We start from the raw sequence: 17,177 nt of genomic DNA on the forward strand, positions 1-17,177 counted from the left end.
TGCGATAGATGGTTACCCAAATGCCAGAGTAGAAGAGAGACGTCTAGATTGTTTTCTAGAGTGGAAAAGGAATCTAAATTTCTTTTTTATAAAAAATTTAAAATTTAATTTGATTTTTTCCAATAAAAAGTATGTTTTTATTAATTTGCAAACATCTCACATGTTGTGTCACAATGATTGCATTAGCAAATATTTCAGTTTTTAAACAAAATAATATCATCCAGTATCTTAGGAATTACACAGTAAAAGATCAAAGCCCTAGATGAATTGTGTTAACATAAAGTTTTGAAGAGATTGAAGAGATAACATATCATTATGTAAATAAATCACGAGGATACAGAACTGTAAGTAATCAGTATAATATCTATAAAATGCAGTGTTGACAAATGGCTTTACTATATTTTCATGCATTGTAATATTTTGCTAATTTAGTTCTTTTTAATCATTTCAATTAGCAATTCCTTTTATGATTATGTTACTTATGTGCAAATTAAATTATATCATGTATTACAATGTGGTCATTTGAATATATATTAATTTAATTTTAAATTAATCCCTTTATATCCTGCTCACTGCCCTTCTTCCAGTCACCCCCTCACACAATCGTTCCCCTAGTCCCCACTCCCCTTCTCCTCTGAGTGGGTGCCCCCCACCCCAGGTATTCACCCACTCTCACACTTCAAGTCTTTGTGAGGTTAGGCACTTCCTCTCCTGTTGAGGCCATACATGGCAGCCCAGCTAGAAGAACGTATCCCATAGACAGGCAACAGCTTTTGGGATAGCCCCTCCCCACCTCTGTTCTAGTTGTTTAGGACCAACAAGAAAATCAAGCCACACATCTGCCTCATATGTACAGGATGCCTAGGTTCAGCTCTTGTACGTTCTGAGAGCATCAAGGGTCCAGGATATCATGGCAAATCAATATCAATACACAGGAGAGTTCCATTTTGGAAGTTCACTTCTCTCAAGTTAATGACTACCTCTTGAAATGTGTGTGCATAAAGACTCCAGGGAGCCCAGTATGGAAAACTTGCTGGAATGATGAATGAATAGAACTTGAGTTTGAGTTGCATGCAAAGAGATATGCTGACGATGCTTGCAGTTTTGAATCTTACCAGTTAGAAGGTCTTGTAAACACTTTCCATTAAAACCTCGGAGGGGCTATTTCTTGGGAGAGAAGACTATTTCTAGATCCAGCAATATGGGATGTTTGATTTATTAAGAACAAAACCAAAATAGACACATCCTTATATGATAAGCAAGTGAGACTTCAACTTGAGTTATTAATTAGTAGCCCCAGTGCCTGCTATCATAAAGGCCACTCAGGAAGATTACATGACACGTGCGGCCACTTCAGCACCTCCCCCGTCCTGAAGGCTGATTTGTCATGTAGGTTAAGAATAAAGGTGACTCATAAAAAGCCGTCAGAAGAAACCAGCCAGGAGAACGTGAAGCTGTTAGAATCAAGGGTAAGGACTTTAAAGTGGGAGTCTTAAAGAGCACATGAGAGTACTGAGATGGGATTCAGCGTGGGAATGGGAGTAAGAAGAATGTAGGAAGTGGAATTCCAGTCCTGCAATGTATCTGCCATGGGCAGTTTTCTGGGGACACGGCAGCAGGCTGGTGGGGACAGAAGAAAAGTTGAGTAGTTCAGAAAGTATATTGATGACAGTCTGTACAGTCTGAAGAAAGAGTCAGTGGATTCTAGACACCGAAGCACAGAAAGGTTTCACACCATGACTGTGGTAGCTGGTATCAGGGACACACATATGTCCAAACTTACAAGTTATGTACCTTAAATATTAGGAGTATTTTCTTTTCATGTGTGGCTGCATGCGTCTGGGCATACATATGTGCATGTGACTGTGAAGACCTGAAGCATATATCAGAGATCTGCCTTCATGGTTCCCTCAACTTCTCTGAGGCAGGGTCTCTCAGTCAAACCCAGATTTCTCTGATACAGCTAGCCAGGTTGCCATGGATACCCTTCCTTTTCCTGAGTTCTGGAATCACAGGTGGGCCTCTGTGCCCACTTGGCTAATGTTAGTTCTGTGGTTCCAAGCTTCAGTCCTTTTGCTCAGCAAGCACTTTGACCACTGAGCTGTCCAGGCCCAGGTTGTTTATATTAAATGTAGAATATATTTTAGCAAATGTGTTTTGAAAAATTGAAGACAGTTTAGTATTACAAAGAAAGGTATTATACACATGTTAGGAGTCGCAAAAGGAAAGGGGTAAACAGGGCAAGAAATGTTAGAAAAATACAATGAATGTTGTCTTCATAAGATTGAAAATAAGTGGCTGGAGAGGTGGCTCAGCAGTTAAGAGCATTTGATGCTCTTCTAGAGAACTTAAGTTTCATTCTCAGTACCACATCTGGCAGCTTGTAGCCTCCTGTAACTGCCTTTGTGGGCACACACATACTTGTGGCATTCTCTCTCTCTCTCTCTCTCTCTCTCTCCACACACACACACACACACACACACACACACACACACACACATAAAAAGTAATACATCATTTAATATTTTCCCATATTATCCTAGAGATCCTAGTCTTTACAATAAAAAGAAGCAAAGTAAGACAGGCAGACAAGAAGGAAAATGAGTGCTTTGTGTTCAGAGAGGTCAGAATTATTTGCATAAAAAAATCCCTGAGGAATCTACTAAACAAATTTTCAAACTAACACATTTAGGAAAGTATAGGGTTAAAAGTCAAATATAAATTACATTTAAATAAAAACTAAAATTAGTGAAAATGAATCAATGTTACATTTAACATAACTTTAAAATAATTAAGCAAATACCTTAACAAAGCGTATTCTATGTCATCATCCCTCAGAGTAATAAAGCATGAAAAAACTAAGCATAAAGATTGGAAACAAAGGCTTTGCAGAACAATCACATAAGTAATGTCAGAAGTCTGGAAGACATCTATCATAACAGATACAAACTGACAAAAGAGACTCAGATGTGATGTGTGTGGTGAAGAGAAATTTGGGATTAAATCTGCACCTGCTAACAGATGGGATGAGCAGAGGTATTGAATGTGGCTGCCGCCTTCTGTAAGTCAGACAGTGTATGGCTCTAATCACAGTTCCATGAGGGCTACACTTGGGGAGTAGATGCAAAGCTTTGGAATCTTTCTGGCTGTGCAAAGGGAGCTTGAGAAATAATAAAACTTTATCGGTGAGCACAGGTACAAAACATGGCCTCCAGATTCTCCCTGGTTGACCTCCATTCCCTGTCTTCTCCCAGAAAAAAAACAGAAATCAGTCACAAGCCAACTTGGTCACCTAGAAGAGTGGATCAGGACATTGAATGAAGGACCCACATAGTGGGAGGAGAGACCTGACTTGTAAAGAGTCCTCTGACCTCTACGTGTACATTGCTGCATGCCCACACACCGCAAAACGAACAAACAAATATAAAAATAAAACAAAAAAAGCACAAGAAAACGTGTCTTTTGAACCTTAGTGAAGTTAAAAAACTAAAACCCAAGCCTCCCCTCTCAGTTTCCATTCCATGCCTATTAGAACATGTACAATCCAGTGTGCTCAAGACACCAAGTACTGCTAAGGAAGGGACAGGTGTCAGAGCATGCCTCTTCACTGCAGCAGGAATGCAAACTCACACAGCCACTGGGCTGACGAATAAGAACGAAGAGCAGTGCTCCTTGGCCTTTATAATAATGATGGGAACCTCACATCCATTCCAACTCTAACATAGAGACAACGCAGTTCCCAGCAATAGGAGGAGCTAATTTTAGCACATGTGCAAGAGAACATGCTATGTAGAAGAAACTATCCAATAAACACAAGGGGAATTCAGAAGTACATTGAACAGAAGCTCATACCACACTACATGTGTTCAGACTGCACTGACGGGAAGCTTTGGAGCAGACAATAACCCGTAATTAACTGTGGGAGGGCTGGAAAGCAGGTGGTGGAGCTGAGGACTGCTGAATTTCACTATGTAAACTGCATTTTATTTTGTTTTCTTTTATCGGTGGGTACCTCGTGATAATATGATACATATATGTCACATAAAATGGCCTAAGAGGGATAGTTAGCATTGACATTTTATATTATTGGTTGTGAGCCTAGCCTTTAATGGCTGAGCCATCTCTCCAGCCAAGCATTGACATCTTAAATATCTTTGTTTCCAATAGCATGGTGATGCCATATGCCTTAAGTACCAGCACTTGGAGGCAGAGGCAGGAGGATCTCTGTGAGTTCAAGGCCAGCCTGGTTTACAAATTGAGTTCTAGAACAGCTAGAGCTACACAGAGAAACCCTGTCTGGAAAAAAAAATCCTCTGTTTCCCTGGGATCCTTCAAGTCCTTGTCTTCCAGTCATCCGTCCATGTTATAAAACTCCTCCTCTGTAACAACTTTGGTGCCTGTTATCCAGTCCACTTGTGACTCTTCCTGTATGATTGTTTGGTACCTTGTTATCCAACCCCCCTTCTACCCCTTTCCTCCTAACCTTCTGGCCTCCAGTGACCCCTATTCAGTGTCCACTTATGAAGCCCAGTTGTTTGGCTATACTGTGGGAACTCATTTGGTATCTGTCTTTTGTTTCAGCTAGTGTTCTCTGTTCTTTCCCACTGCTGCAGATGACAGGATTTGATGTATGTACCACATCCTTTTGTCTATTGATAGCCCATTGTATTAGTTATTGCTTTGACCGAATAGCCGACCAAGGTTACTTGAAGAAAGAAGGAGCTATTTGGACTCACACTCTGAGAGGAGAGTCTGGCATGGTTGGCAAGGTCTGGTGGCAAGAGTGTGAGGTACACTTTCTGTCAGGCAGCAGAGAGCTGAGTGGTCTTACTTGGCTTGCTTTCCTCTCAAGTCCTGGGGGCCACTTACATTCAGGTCAAGTCTTCCCTCCTCCCTCTTAGTTCTCTGAAATACCATCATGGACTCATCGAGAGATAGGTTACCTTGGGGGATTCTCAATCCCATCAAGGGCAGTGCATTAATGAAGACAGGCACCTTATAGGATCCATATTTTGTCTGTTATAACAGGGCAGCCAGGTGTTCTTTACATGTCTGTCTATCCTTTCAAAGAGATACACAGCATGGCTAAAACAATGGGACATTTTCAGGTTTCTGTAGCCGACCATGGCAGATGCTTGTGGACGCTAGACCCTACTGTACAGTAACACCCCAAATACTTTACATCTTAACTCCTCTCGTCCACATACAAGTTAGTGATGGATGCTTGTAGATGCTGGACCCCACTGCACAGTAACACCCCAAATGCTTCACAGCTTACCGTCTCTCCTCCACATACAGGTTAGACATTCTCCCGGGCAAGAAAGCAGAGGCACAGTGAGTTTCCATCATAAGGAGGCCACAGAGCATTCACAGGCTTACACTTGATCAATGGGTGAGGCTTGCAGCGGTGCCAGCTAGCCTGGGTTGCTTTCCTGACTCATGTGCTCCACGTCGAGGAGAAGCACATACGCTTTGCAGTGGAGGGAGAAAGTGGGCTTTGCATCTATGAGTAACTGTAAGATTGTAGTGACACATTCAGTACGAGACTCTCTTTCACCTGTCTGATTTTCTGTGATGCTAATACCAAACCTGGTGATGCCCATGGTATCTCAGGACAGTTTTGTGACAGGCTTGGGTACAGTATCATGTGTTGGGTGCACACATTTGAAATTGCATGTCGGTGGATCCTGATCCTCCCGCATGCCTGCTTCTGGCTTTGAAGAGTTCTCTGAGAGCTGCTTTTATCTGTCTTCCCAGTGATGAACTTTAATGTTACCCCGTTGTAAGTTCTTACATAATAAGGCATAGATTTTTGTTTGGATTGGCAGTAGACTTCTGTTTAAAATTCCTTTAATGTGTTCATTCCATGCATTTTTCTATTCATTTTGATAGCTGATGGTTCTGTGAAGAATTTTACATGAATTTATTGTATGACTAAAGCTCATACTTCTGACCCCTTTTCTGTCTGAACTTGCTGAACGTAGGGTTTTTAGCACATGGCTGATTTTTCTGTCTTCCTTGGAATTGTTTTCCTTTCCTCTTCAGTTGAGGAAAATAAGAACAAAAAAATCATGTGCTAGATCTAAAGTTTCATTAAAATTGCTTATGCCCTATCTCAGGCATTTTAAGTGGGCCATCTGTCTAAACATCTTTCTCTCTCTCCCCCACTTTTTTCCTGATCATTTCCTCGACTTATTCATGAACCATGGGAGGGCTCCTTTGTAGTCCGCCTGTATCTATGTCTGTCTACCCCCACTGAATACATCTATGTGCTTGTATGACACAGCTTTGTGCCACACTGGAAATTTTCTGAACTGGGTTCAGATGAATGGCTCACTTTCTGAGGGCACTTTTCTTTCTACAAAGATTTGCATAAAGAAGCTGACCTCAGTGGCTATGGAATTAAGCAGATTATTCTGGATCGGCTTACGTTCCACCTTCTGGGGAAGTCATAGGCAGTTCTTCATGATTCTTTGGCCGTTCTCCCTGTTCTGATGGGTGGTGCCAGTCTGACAGTATGCTTCAAGATAGCCACTGCCTTAGCCTGAAGTCTGTGAAATGCTGGACATTTCTGTTAGTAGATGTGCATGCTGATCATTATCGTGTGTGTGTATGTGTGTGTGTGTGTGCACGCATGCGCACGCTTGTATGTAAGCTAGGTTATGTGCATTAGGATTAAAATGACTAAAAGTCAGTTGTCAGTTTTTCTCTGTAAGATATGGAGAGGTGGGTTTTCCTAAGCAGTTTGATTCCAGCTGTCACACTGGTACTGGCAGTGGACAGACTTGGGCAGAGCTGTGGCTTGTGACCCTTATTACTGAGTCTGGTGATTTGCCATTTAAAGTCAGACTTTCAGATTTGAATGTGCAGATTAACTTGTACAAAGTGAGCTCTTGGTCTGATGGCAGCCCTTTCCACAGAACATGCTTCACTAGGAGAATGTGCTTTACTAGGGTGACTGTGAAGCATCTTCCCACCTCTGAAGATGGTTTGTAATTATTTTCCCGTGGTTTTTTTCCTCCTTGCTGAGTGACATCCAGAGTCTGGTGTCTACTATTCAAGTAGTCTACCCTGAGCTTTATAACTCATTTTGAACTACTTTGAGTTGTATCAACAGATTTAATTCTTTTTTAAATTTCAGTATAACTTTAGGTCGTTATCTCTATCATGTTCATACTTTCTGACTTGAAATTAGTGTTTCACAGTAATTCTTCCTGTTCTCTTAGAATTCTGTAGAACCAGAGCACACATTCCTGTAGATTTGTGTCTATTTTCGTGCACTATTGTATGGCTGAGTAACCAGCATAAATGCCCAAACCATCCAGTCTATTCACCTGACAAAATCAAGTTCTGTTTAAACCCACGTAAAGCCAGCCAAAGCCCTAGTGCTAACCATGCCCGGGGACCATGCTTTCTGTTCTTCTTGGAGGTCTTGCTTCTCAGTGAAACTGCTTTCCTCTATTCTCGTAACAAAGCACCTTAGATCCTGTTAGTAACGTGCTACTCCAGGGGTTCAAGCTCAGAGGAAGCCAGGTTTCCTCTCACCCCCTTGTCTCTGTGGGAGCCCCTCTTACAGGTTCAGGGATGTGAGTTTTCAAGTGCATTGCTGAGGAGAGAAGGGGCGGAGACATGAACCTCTGCACTTTTTCTCAGAAGCCTGTGTTCTTCCATAAGGTCCCTCCTGGGACAAGCTACAATGTATATGAAACAGATGTGGATCAAAATAAGGCACTGGAAAAATAAATAGTGGCCGGGTCCCGAGGAGAGTCAGCTATGTCTTGCCACCATCTGCAGGATCGTTTTCTGTGGGAAAAAGTTCTGGGCTAGCGCAGGACGTTAGGATCGGTGACATCCCCCACCTCTGCAGGCCAAGGATGGCTGCCTCACTGGGAAGGGCCTTTGCTCTCATGGACTGTTGACACTCAATTTTAGAAAATTCCATAGCATATAGTTCTGGTTAAGTGGAAGGAAGACAGTGAAATTATACTACCATTGAGACAGTTTTAGAGGGTAGTAATTCCCTCCTTGGAAAATCTGAGGCAGAGAAGAGGGAGTCCAAAGCTTTGTAATGGGAGCATTTCAATCTCCAAAACCAGAAGAGAGGCCAGGAGGCAGGAGTGGTCGTCATGTTACCTTTGCCTGACTCCATTCAGTCCTCATGTGTGTCTGTCACTACAGATGCCATTATTATTTTAATGTTTTGTGAAAGGAAATTAATTCTGTCAATTTTCTCAAGGTCAAAAGTATAGGCAGGGCTCATCCTACTTCTATGGGGGCAGCAGAGCCTGGTTTGTAATCAGTTTGCTTGGTTCTCTGCCACCTGTTTGTTTGGCTTAATGAAAAGGAGCTGGTCCAATCAAACACACAAGCCAGAGTAATTAGGAAAAGAGTAGGCTACAAAGAGTGGGACTTTCATTTTAAGGACTTAAATGGTAAGTAGTTCAATTAAGAATTAGTTTGGTGTGAAGTCAAATAATGTAGAATTGTCATGATCAGGAAGTATGCAGTTTTAACATGGAAAAAAAAAACATATAGGAAAGCCATATTACATAGTGGTTCTGGGAGAATGGACATCTTACCACTTGAGGTTGAGCAAGAAATGTAGCCTAGTGAAGAGACAAATCCAGGGCAATCTTGCAACTGCCCTCTGCCATTTATGTGGCTCCACAGGCTTCTCGATGAGTGCACTGGGCTGTAGCTCAGTGGTAGGATTCTTGCCTAGCAGGCTTGGAGCCTTGGGTTTTATCCAAGCACTAGGAGATAAAGTCAATAAATAAAAATATGAAGTGATTACAGTCCTAGAGCACCGTAGTCCAGTGGGGAGACATGGATGTCACAGTGTCCTGTGGGATATAGATGCAGAATGAGGCAGAGGGCAGGAACCCTCTCTTGCCTGCTGCCTTGGCGTGGCCATTGCCCCTCCCCCCTTCTTCTCTGCAGTCCTGGTCCTCAGGAACTCTTGCTTACTGTCATCTTCTCTATGAAGCTCTGCCCTCTGAATACCTAACAGTGTCTTCCGCGTCTATACTGTTGGCGTGGTCTTTGCTTCACTGTTTTCTTCTGTAGGATTTAGGATAGTCATCATTAAACAGATGAAGTGGCTGGTCCAATGCAAACACTCTTCCAGTGCTAACTAACCCCTTCACCAGGCTCTGTAACTAGAGGAAACTTAAGCATCACAGTTGTTATGACTATAATTTTTTAAAATGCCAGATAATATACATTCTTTTGAAATTTGAGAGGCTTGAATGAAAATGTAACCTACAACATTAATTTTAGATCTGTGGCTGAAGCTAGAACCTAGATACTAAAAGGTACTCATGCTAATAATACTTCAAAGATAAGAATATAAAATTGTGACCCCAGGGTTAATTCTGAACGCATTACTTTTAAAAACAAAATTATGGGAAATTTTTGTGTTTCCCTCCTGAAAAGCTTGACCTAAGGTTTTTTGTTTTGTTTTGTTTTGTTTTGTTTTGTTTGTTTTGTTTTCTGTTTTCTGCTCCATGTAATGCCAACCATACATTTATATGATAAGACTAGCTTTGCTCAGAGCTCAGACAGCCTTGGGTGGATTCCAGAACTTACTAGAAAGCTAGGACTAGAAAAGACATTGGCTGTGTGCAAGATGGAAACCATGCCTGTCCTTTCCTGGAGTTCCGTGACATGGTGCCAGTCACTTAGTGTTTATGAAGTTGTAGGTTGCACAGTTTTCTGTAGCTTAGTTTTCTCTCTCCTCGTGGTGTCAGTGTAGCTCATATCCTGAGGTAGTTTTGTTTTGTTTTTTCCAAGCAGACACTATAGAGGAACATTCTATACAGTTTTACCAGTAGATCAAGGTATTATAGTTCATTCTTTCTGAAGACATAAACTTTATTATTATTATGATGATGATGATGTTTTGTGTATCTGCCTGTGTGCACATAGGTAGGAAATGCCAGAGAGTAACCTGGAGTCCATTCTCCTGCTTTATGTGGATTCCAGGGACTGACATTAGGTTCTCTGGCAGTGGAAACACCTTCATTCTCTGAGGTCACGCTGCCTTCGTTCTTTATTACAGTACTAGTTTTATCAACTCTGAAGAGTAAACAAGCCCCATGTTTCTACGCCATGTCACACTGACTGGTCTTTCTGTCTTGGAAACTTAGCACCTTTGTCACAGTGCTTCTTTTACTGTAATTAAGCCCATGTTTATAGCTTGAGTTAGCAAAAAATAATAGTGCTTTAAAAGAAGAGTAATTCAGGAAGGACTGTCACAACTGCACATTCAGGTTCAGAACATGGGGCAGGGATGATGCGTCTTAGAAGAGGCAATGGTTCCACAGCAACAGCAGGGGGCTGGCTGTTTTCTTTTGAGTGTCTGCCTTTTAAAAATCTCTCTGGTTATATCTGGAAGCTGTTTATTCCAACGGTGGTGTTAGTGTAATGAAATGTGAAGTGTGGTTCTTGGCTGTCTTATTCCACACATCAGTGTTAGAGGAAATTGGTTTATTGATAGAGAATAAAATATAATGAACTCTTAATCTTTCTTTCTGCTTCAGAGTACCAGCTATTAGGCCAGATGTGGCTAAGTGGGAGCTCTCGGTAAAGTTACACAATGAAGACCACACCGTCGTGGCATCCAACAACGGGCCAACATTTACCGTGAGTTTTGCTAGTTTTTGGTAATCTTGCATTATCTAAGCAAATTTAGACTGTTTTTAGCCTCTCTGGTGTCTCTTCACAGTCTCCAACAAAGCTCTGTGTTTGTCTATATGAGCTGAATATAAAGGGGACTTTATGTCCTTTTATGCTAATTAGAAAACACATGCCTGGATTTAGCCACATTGTGAACTACTTCCTAATTCACTTTTCTTCAGTACTCACTGAGAAGTCATAGGTTTGGCTTTGGGATTAATTGTCACTCCATACTGTGCTTGACTGTGCTAGGAGCATGAAGCCTTGGGTAGAGTCATCTTGGGATTCCTGTGTGATGTTCTTGAAGAGAAGCTTACCTCCTGGTGCCATTCTTTTTCTTAAGAAGAATATAAACTCTTTGTGAAACATCCAAAGCAGTGGTGTAGTAGTTTAAATTCTGGTCTATCAGCTTTCAGTGTTTATACCGTGGTGTGGATGATACATCTATCTAAACTCTGTGACTAAGTTCCCTAGACAAACACTGAAGAGTTGCTGCTTAGGGCATAGCTTTGTGTGTTTTCCTGAACAAGGAAGCAGCTGTGCTATTAGCAAGACACCCTTTTGCCCACAGTCTCTTCTGTGCTCAGTTGCTCTGAGATACGTATTGTCTGGGGGAAACAAATGACTTTTGACAGAAGGCTGGATCAGAATGGAAACCAAAAGAATGTAAATGCATTCTAAATCTGATGCGGCTTGAGAGGCTTGGGTGTTTCTTGATGAATACACATGGTGGGAATACTATCCAGTCTTTCAAAAATATTGAGCTCCAAAGTGAAGAAAATCAGTTGAGTTTATTTATAATAATTTTTTGGGAATCATATGCAACATAATGTGAAACTGGTTAGAACAGCAGAAGAAACACAAAGATTGGTGTGTTTGTTGCTTTAAAGATGAAGAACTACATTTATATTGAAGACCATTCATTTTGAAGGAAAAGGTCTGAGTGGTTTTGATGTGTAAACAAACTGGCTTAGAAATTCGGTCCTCCAATGACAGACATCTGAGCACCACACATCCACTTTAAGTGTTTTGCCTGGTGTTTGCCTGACTAACTAAGTGCTCACAAGTGAGAGACATAGGCATACATAATCTTTCCTATGAGGGCAATGGCAGCAACCTTTGGAAAGATTCTTCCCACTACTGAAGGATATCGGGGTTGGGCCACCGGCTCAGCGGGTAAGGGTTTTATCCTCACGAGCCTGAGGACCGGAGTTCCATCTCATGAAGCCACATAAGAAGCTACACGTGGTGATGCAAATCCATTATCCCAGCACTTCTGGAGCCAGATAAGAGACAGGGATAGGAGAATTGCCCCAAAGCCCAGCAACCCGCTATTCTGGAGCACAGGACAGCAGCAGAAGCAAGAGAGACTGCCTATGTCTAGTGCTGCCCTGTGATCTCTGCAAGAAACCATGGCATACAGCAACCCCTCATCCTCCCCTTCACTGCTATCAATCAACCAACATTCCAAAGAATATCCAGAATCCCCAGACTGCCCATGCCATACTAATACAATCTTTGTACTAATGAATGAAAAAAAATCTAAATGGTCAAAATAATACTTAGCTTTGCTGGTCGGAGAATGATTTCCCACTGTCTTAAAAACTTTAAAGTTAACTTTTAAGGTTGGCAGATAAAGTTCTGGTTTTTGTTTTAATACTGTCATTTGTACTTTGTTAAAATCTCTTTGCCTTTCCTACTGCCTTCCCCCACTTTTCCCATTTCTCTGCCCTCTTTGTGATTTTAAAATTCCTTATAGTTCATTTTCCTAAATTTAGTTCAGCTTTTTTATTAAGAGAACAAAATACTTTTGAAAAGCATAAAATCACTTCATTTAAATTAAAATTAGAGTCCTTTCCATTCTCCTAATTTCATGTTATATGTTATATTGCATCTAATACAATTCAATTTGTATCAGAATTTAAAAGGCTGGGTTTGGGGGTTAGCTCCATGGTAAAGCAGTTCCTAGTATCCATGAGGCCCTGTATTCTATTAAATCAACATCAGAGACCTACTCTGGAATGACAGCATGAGGTGCTCTGTGGAGCCACTCTTTAGCAAAGTGCCATCATGAGATAGTGGTGGAAATCTCCATCTGGAGCTGTTTGTTGTGTGGTTGTGTGTAGAAGACTGGGAGGCATCAGCTAAAAAAACTGTCATGAAGAAGTGAGTTCAGCATGGTTGCAAAATCAAATCAGTTCAAATGTCTCCTCATTTGTAGTGGACTTAGCCATCCCGATGTTTGTTTTAAAGACAGGTTTGGCAATCCTACATCTTTAGGCTTTCACATGAATTTAAGGGCCTGACAAAAACTTGACTCAATTCAGGAATCACATGAAGTCATCTTGTTAGGCTGTGTTCAGTTGATATCCCTGGAATGCCTACTCTTTTCTGAGGGGAACTAGAGGAGCAATAGATTTGGGGGAGAGGGGAAGTGGTGGGGGAACTGGGAGGGAGGGGAAGATGTGGTCAAGATGTATTGGATGAGAGAAGAATAAACTAAAAAAATTAAAAGTGAACCCAAGAAAGCTTCTAGCTGCTTGAGCAAAGGGGAGTGTCTGCAGAAGGAGGTGTTTGGGAGATGTTACTAGTGACAACTTAGAACACACTCACGTGTGAGCAGGGACTTGGTTTTCATCATAGCTAGAGAGCCACACTGGAGCATGTGAGAGGAAAGTCTGTTGAAAGTCAGACACCTGTCGTTAGTGTTTTAATGTGTCTGTGTGTCTGTGTACCATGTACATGCCTGATGTTCACAGAGGCCAGAAGAAAGTGTCCAGGCTCCTGGAACTGGAGTTTCAGAGGGACACAAGCCACCATGTGGGTGCCGGGAATTGAATCTAAGTCCTCTGCAAGGGAAACCAGTGCTCTTAACCTCTGAGCCACCTCTCCAGATCCCCCAGAGACATTCTTACTGTGTAGTAAGTTTAATTTCTTAGCGATTATTAAATTTCGTTTATTTGTTTTGTATGTGTACTCACACATGAAAATCAGAGGACAGCTAGTGGGAGCTGGTTTTCTCCTTCACCATGTGGGTCCCAGGAATCAGAATCAAGTTGTCAGACTTTGAGAAGCGCCCTTACCAGCTGAGCCATTTTACCAACTCCCAGCCCCCACCCCCTTTATATTTCAAATATTATGTGTACAGTCAACTTTCAGGAATTGGTTCTCTTCACTATGTGGATCCTCCGTATTGAACTTAGGTGGTCAGGCTTGGCATCAAGAACCTTTATCCACTGAGCTATCTCAGTAGTCCTGGTTTTTAGTTTGAATTTAAATTTAATTTGTCATTGTAGGGGGGGCACACAGGTGCATGGAGTCTGGGACAAGTTTTGTGACTTGACTCTCTCCTTTTATCTGTGTCCTTCCTCAGTGGCTTCCCAGGGTTGAACTCGGGTCATCAGCCTAGTATGGCAAGTGCATTTTACCCTTAGCCATCTTGCCAGCCCTAATTCCTTACTCTGTGTTTTCTGAGTTAACTCTTATTTGTGCTCACAGTGGTTTGCAGTCAGACTTTAGTTTGTAAAGTTATGTCAGCCTATTCATAGATGTTTGGCTGGAACAAATGATTACCTGGATCTGTCTTTGCCCTCTGGACGGCACTGTGAGTGCCTTGCTCACTTAGTTCTTGGGGTTGCCCTGGTGCACAAATGCTCACTGCTGGGCACTGAGAATTTCAGAAGCTGAGGTTTAGAGTCATAGTGGAGTAGATTTAGCGGTGTTGGACTGTGGACACAGGCTTGGTAATTCGAGGGGCAGTGATCTAGGATGAGGGCAGGCAGCTAGTGCACCTTCACATCTTTGGCTAGAGATGCAACTCAGAGGCCAAGTTCCCACCTAGCAAGCATGCTGTTTTGAATTTAATCCCTACCATCATCCACAGTTTTAAATTTTTTCGTTTGAGTGTGTGTGTGTGTGTGTGTGTGTGTGTGTTGTGTTTGTGTGCACACCCATGCCATAGAGCACAGCATTGGGTTCTCTCATTCTACCATGTGGGTCCTTGTGACAGAACTCAGGTCACCAGGCTTACTGGAATGCAGCTTTACCCTCTGAGCCATCTCACCAACCCTCCAAAATTTGTTTAAAAGTATTTATAAACCTTGCTACTTCTTATAAATGTTAATGTTGTGATAATGATTTTTAGCAATGATTGCATAAATTTTATACAAGTAATTTTTTTCAGGGCCTTTTAAGATTTGACAATAGCATTCATAGCTAAAGAGTTTAAACTCTTATTTTGTTTTCTTAATAATGTTCATTTTGGTTGATTCAAAATGATCTTATCTTTGAATGCCTGTGGTGGAGGGAGGGAAATGTTGTAGAGTACTAATATCATTTTAATTACCACCCTCTAATTTTTTCACAAAGAAAAGATACAGTGATAAGCATAAGGATAAAAATAATAATTACATATGGATGTATAATAAGAAATAATTGTATACTCCTTGTGTGGCATTTTTCTTCTCTGATGTAACCAACCTTTCCCCCTTTGTTCTACCACTGTATACGTCTAGACTTCTGAACTAGGAAGGCATTCCACCAGCTTGTTTGATATTTAAAGAACATTTTGTAAAATGCCATTTTAAAAAACAAGACAGTAATTGGCTGAATTTAGAATGCCTATTAGATGATTTTTAAAGTAAGCCCATTTTTAAAGAAGACTTTAGTCTTATTTGGTGAGTATGGTGTTTTGCCTGCATGTATGTGCGCCATGCACCCTGGCACTGTGGTTTCGAACCCCTATGCAGTTGTTGGGAACTGAACTTGGGTTTTCTGGAAGAACAGCCATTGCTCACGCCACAGAGCCATCTCTCAAGCCCCCTGGCCTTTTTTAAAAAAAACAGGGAACATCAACCAAGGAATCAAAAATATCTTTAGCAAGTTCACCCCATCTCTGTCCCTTGATAATAGAGAGAAATGCTGAGGCTTTTGTGGGACCACGTGACTCATGGGTTTATTGTTGGAGGCATTGTAATCTGTGATAGATTTGAACTCATAGCTTCCTGTAGTCTCGGAGTGACAGCTGTGCGTCACCATATCCAGCCTCAGTTTCCTCTTAGACCAACTTACTTTCAAACTCTTTTAGAAATGAGCTGTTGCCAGGTGTACTGATTTGCTGCTTTACTTTTTTGACGGTTTTTAGGACAGGCTCTGGGCCATGCCAATGACAGTGGTAAATAAGGCCAGTTAATCATTATAATTTATGGCAACTCTTAGCTTCCTCAACGTTAAAAAAATTATTTGTGATTCAAATCCATGCATGTCAAATACAGAAGCAAGTCTTCCCAGTAGTGTTGGAAAACAAGTGCCACATTTGGTAGAAGCTTGTCAAATGTTGTGATCTGTCCAGGGAGGTGACTTGTGCATGTGATAGGAAATCAAGGTCAGGCGTTTTTAAGGTGGCCAACATACTTAAATTTTTTACTTCTGTTCTTCCTTTAATGTGAATTAAACTTTATGATTATGTGAACTAGTTTCAGGCAGTGTGTGTGTGTGTGTGTGTGTGTGTGTGTGAGTGTGTGTCTACAAGCAGATTCTAAACAAAGCAGAATTTGAAAAGCTATATTTGGAAGAAATTATTTTCTGACAGTGAATTTTTACCAAGTGCATCATGTAACATGAAATTCATTCAGCAAATGTAATTTTCTTGAAAAATTATTTTTTCCAGTTGAAAGTATTAGTAGGAAAATAAATCATTTTTTCTTTTTCAGGAGACATTGTCAGGAGACACTGCCTATTTCTGTTTTGATCTTCTTTTTTTTCCTTCTAAATCCTTATTAAATTTGTTCTTTGATGGTTACCTGCGCACATGCCATGCATTTGGGTTGCTCGCTCTTACTGCCGCCTCCTCACCTTCACCCCATCACCCATCTCTGCCTCCCTACAAGTCCTTTTCTATAGCAGAGTCATCTTCAGTTAGCATATATTGTTAGATATCATTGTGACATTTCAAACAAAATGCAGTTTTAGACACCTCCCACCTTCGTTAATGTTACACAAGTTAAATGTGTCAGGGTGCCTTGCTGAGAACATCCCATGTGGGGCTATGCTGAGAGCCAGCGGATGGGAGAAGCTGTAATTCAGGGGGAAAGGTTCAGAGATGACTTACCAAAGTCATCAGGGTGAGATGACAAACAGAAGCCATATACAGAGATAAAATTTAAGTGTCGAGACATTATGGGTGCCTTGATTGGAAACACACGGGAAGGAAGAGTGTTTTAGGACAGGTGTGGTGGTGCATGCCCTAATTTCAGTCGTTAGGAGGCAGAGCACACACATCTCATGAGTGTCAAGCAGGCCTAGGCTCTACGGTGATTTTCTGTCTGGAGCGGGTGGGGGTAGGATGCTGTGTCTGCTTATGTAAACAGAATGTCTTTGGAAGAAGCCACAATGTGGTCACTGTCGTTGCTGCTCTGATGCTGGGAGCTCCATACAATGCCTGGGCCACCTAGGTAAGCACTCAGATACATTTCCGGCTCACTGGAGAGCTACTGGGCACG

General features: G+C 41.5%; 1 protein-coding gene across 2 annotated transcripts in view; it reads left to right on the plus strand.

Annotated features, from left to right (window-relative positions):
- PCCA (propionyl-CoA carboxylase subunit alpha) overlaps positions 1 to 17,177 on the plus strand; it is a 277,273-nt gene that overhangs the window by 156,624 nt on the left and 103,472 nt on the right. For both annotated transcript variants that reach the window (XM_080916684.1, XM_080916685.1), the window contains one exon: positions 10,542 to 10,644. In XM_080916684.1, the coding sequence (XP_080772810.1) occupies positions 10,542 to 10,644 (103 nt within the window). The remainder of the gene's footprint in view (positions 1 to 10,541; positions 10,645 to 17,177) is intronic.

This window comes from Micromys minutus (genome assembly GCF_963924665.1).
Source record: "Micromys minutus genome assembly, chromosome: 5".
Taxonomy (NCBI): domain Eukaryota; kingdom Metazoa; phylum Chordata; class Mammalia; order Rodentia; family Muridae; genus Micromys; species Micromys minutus.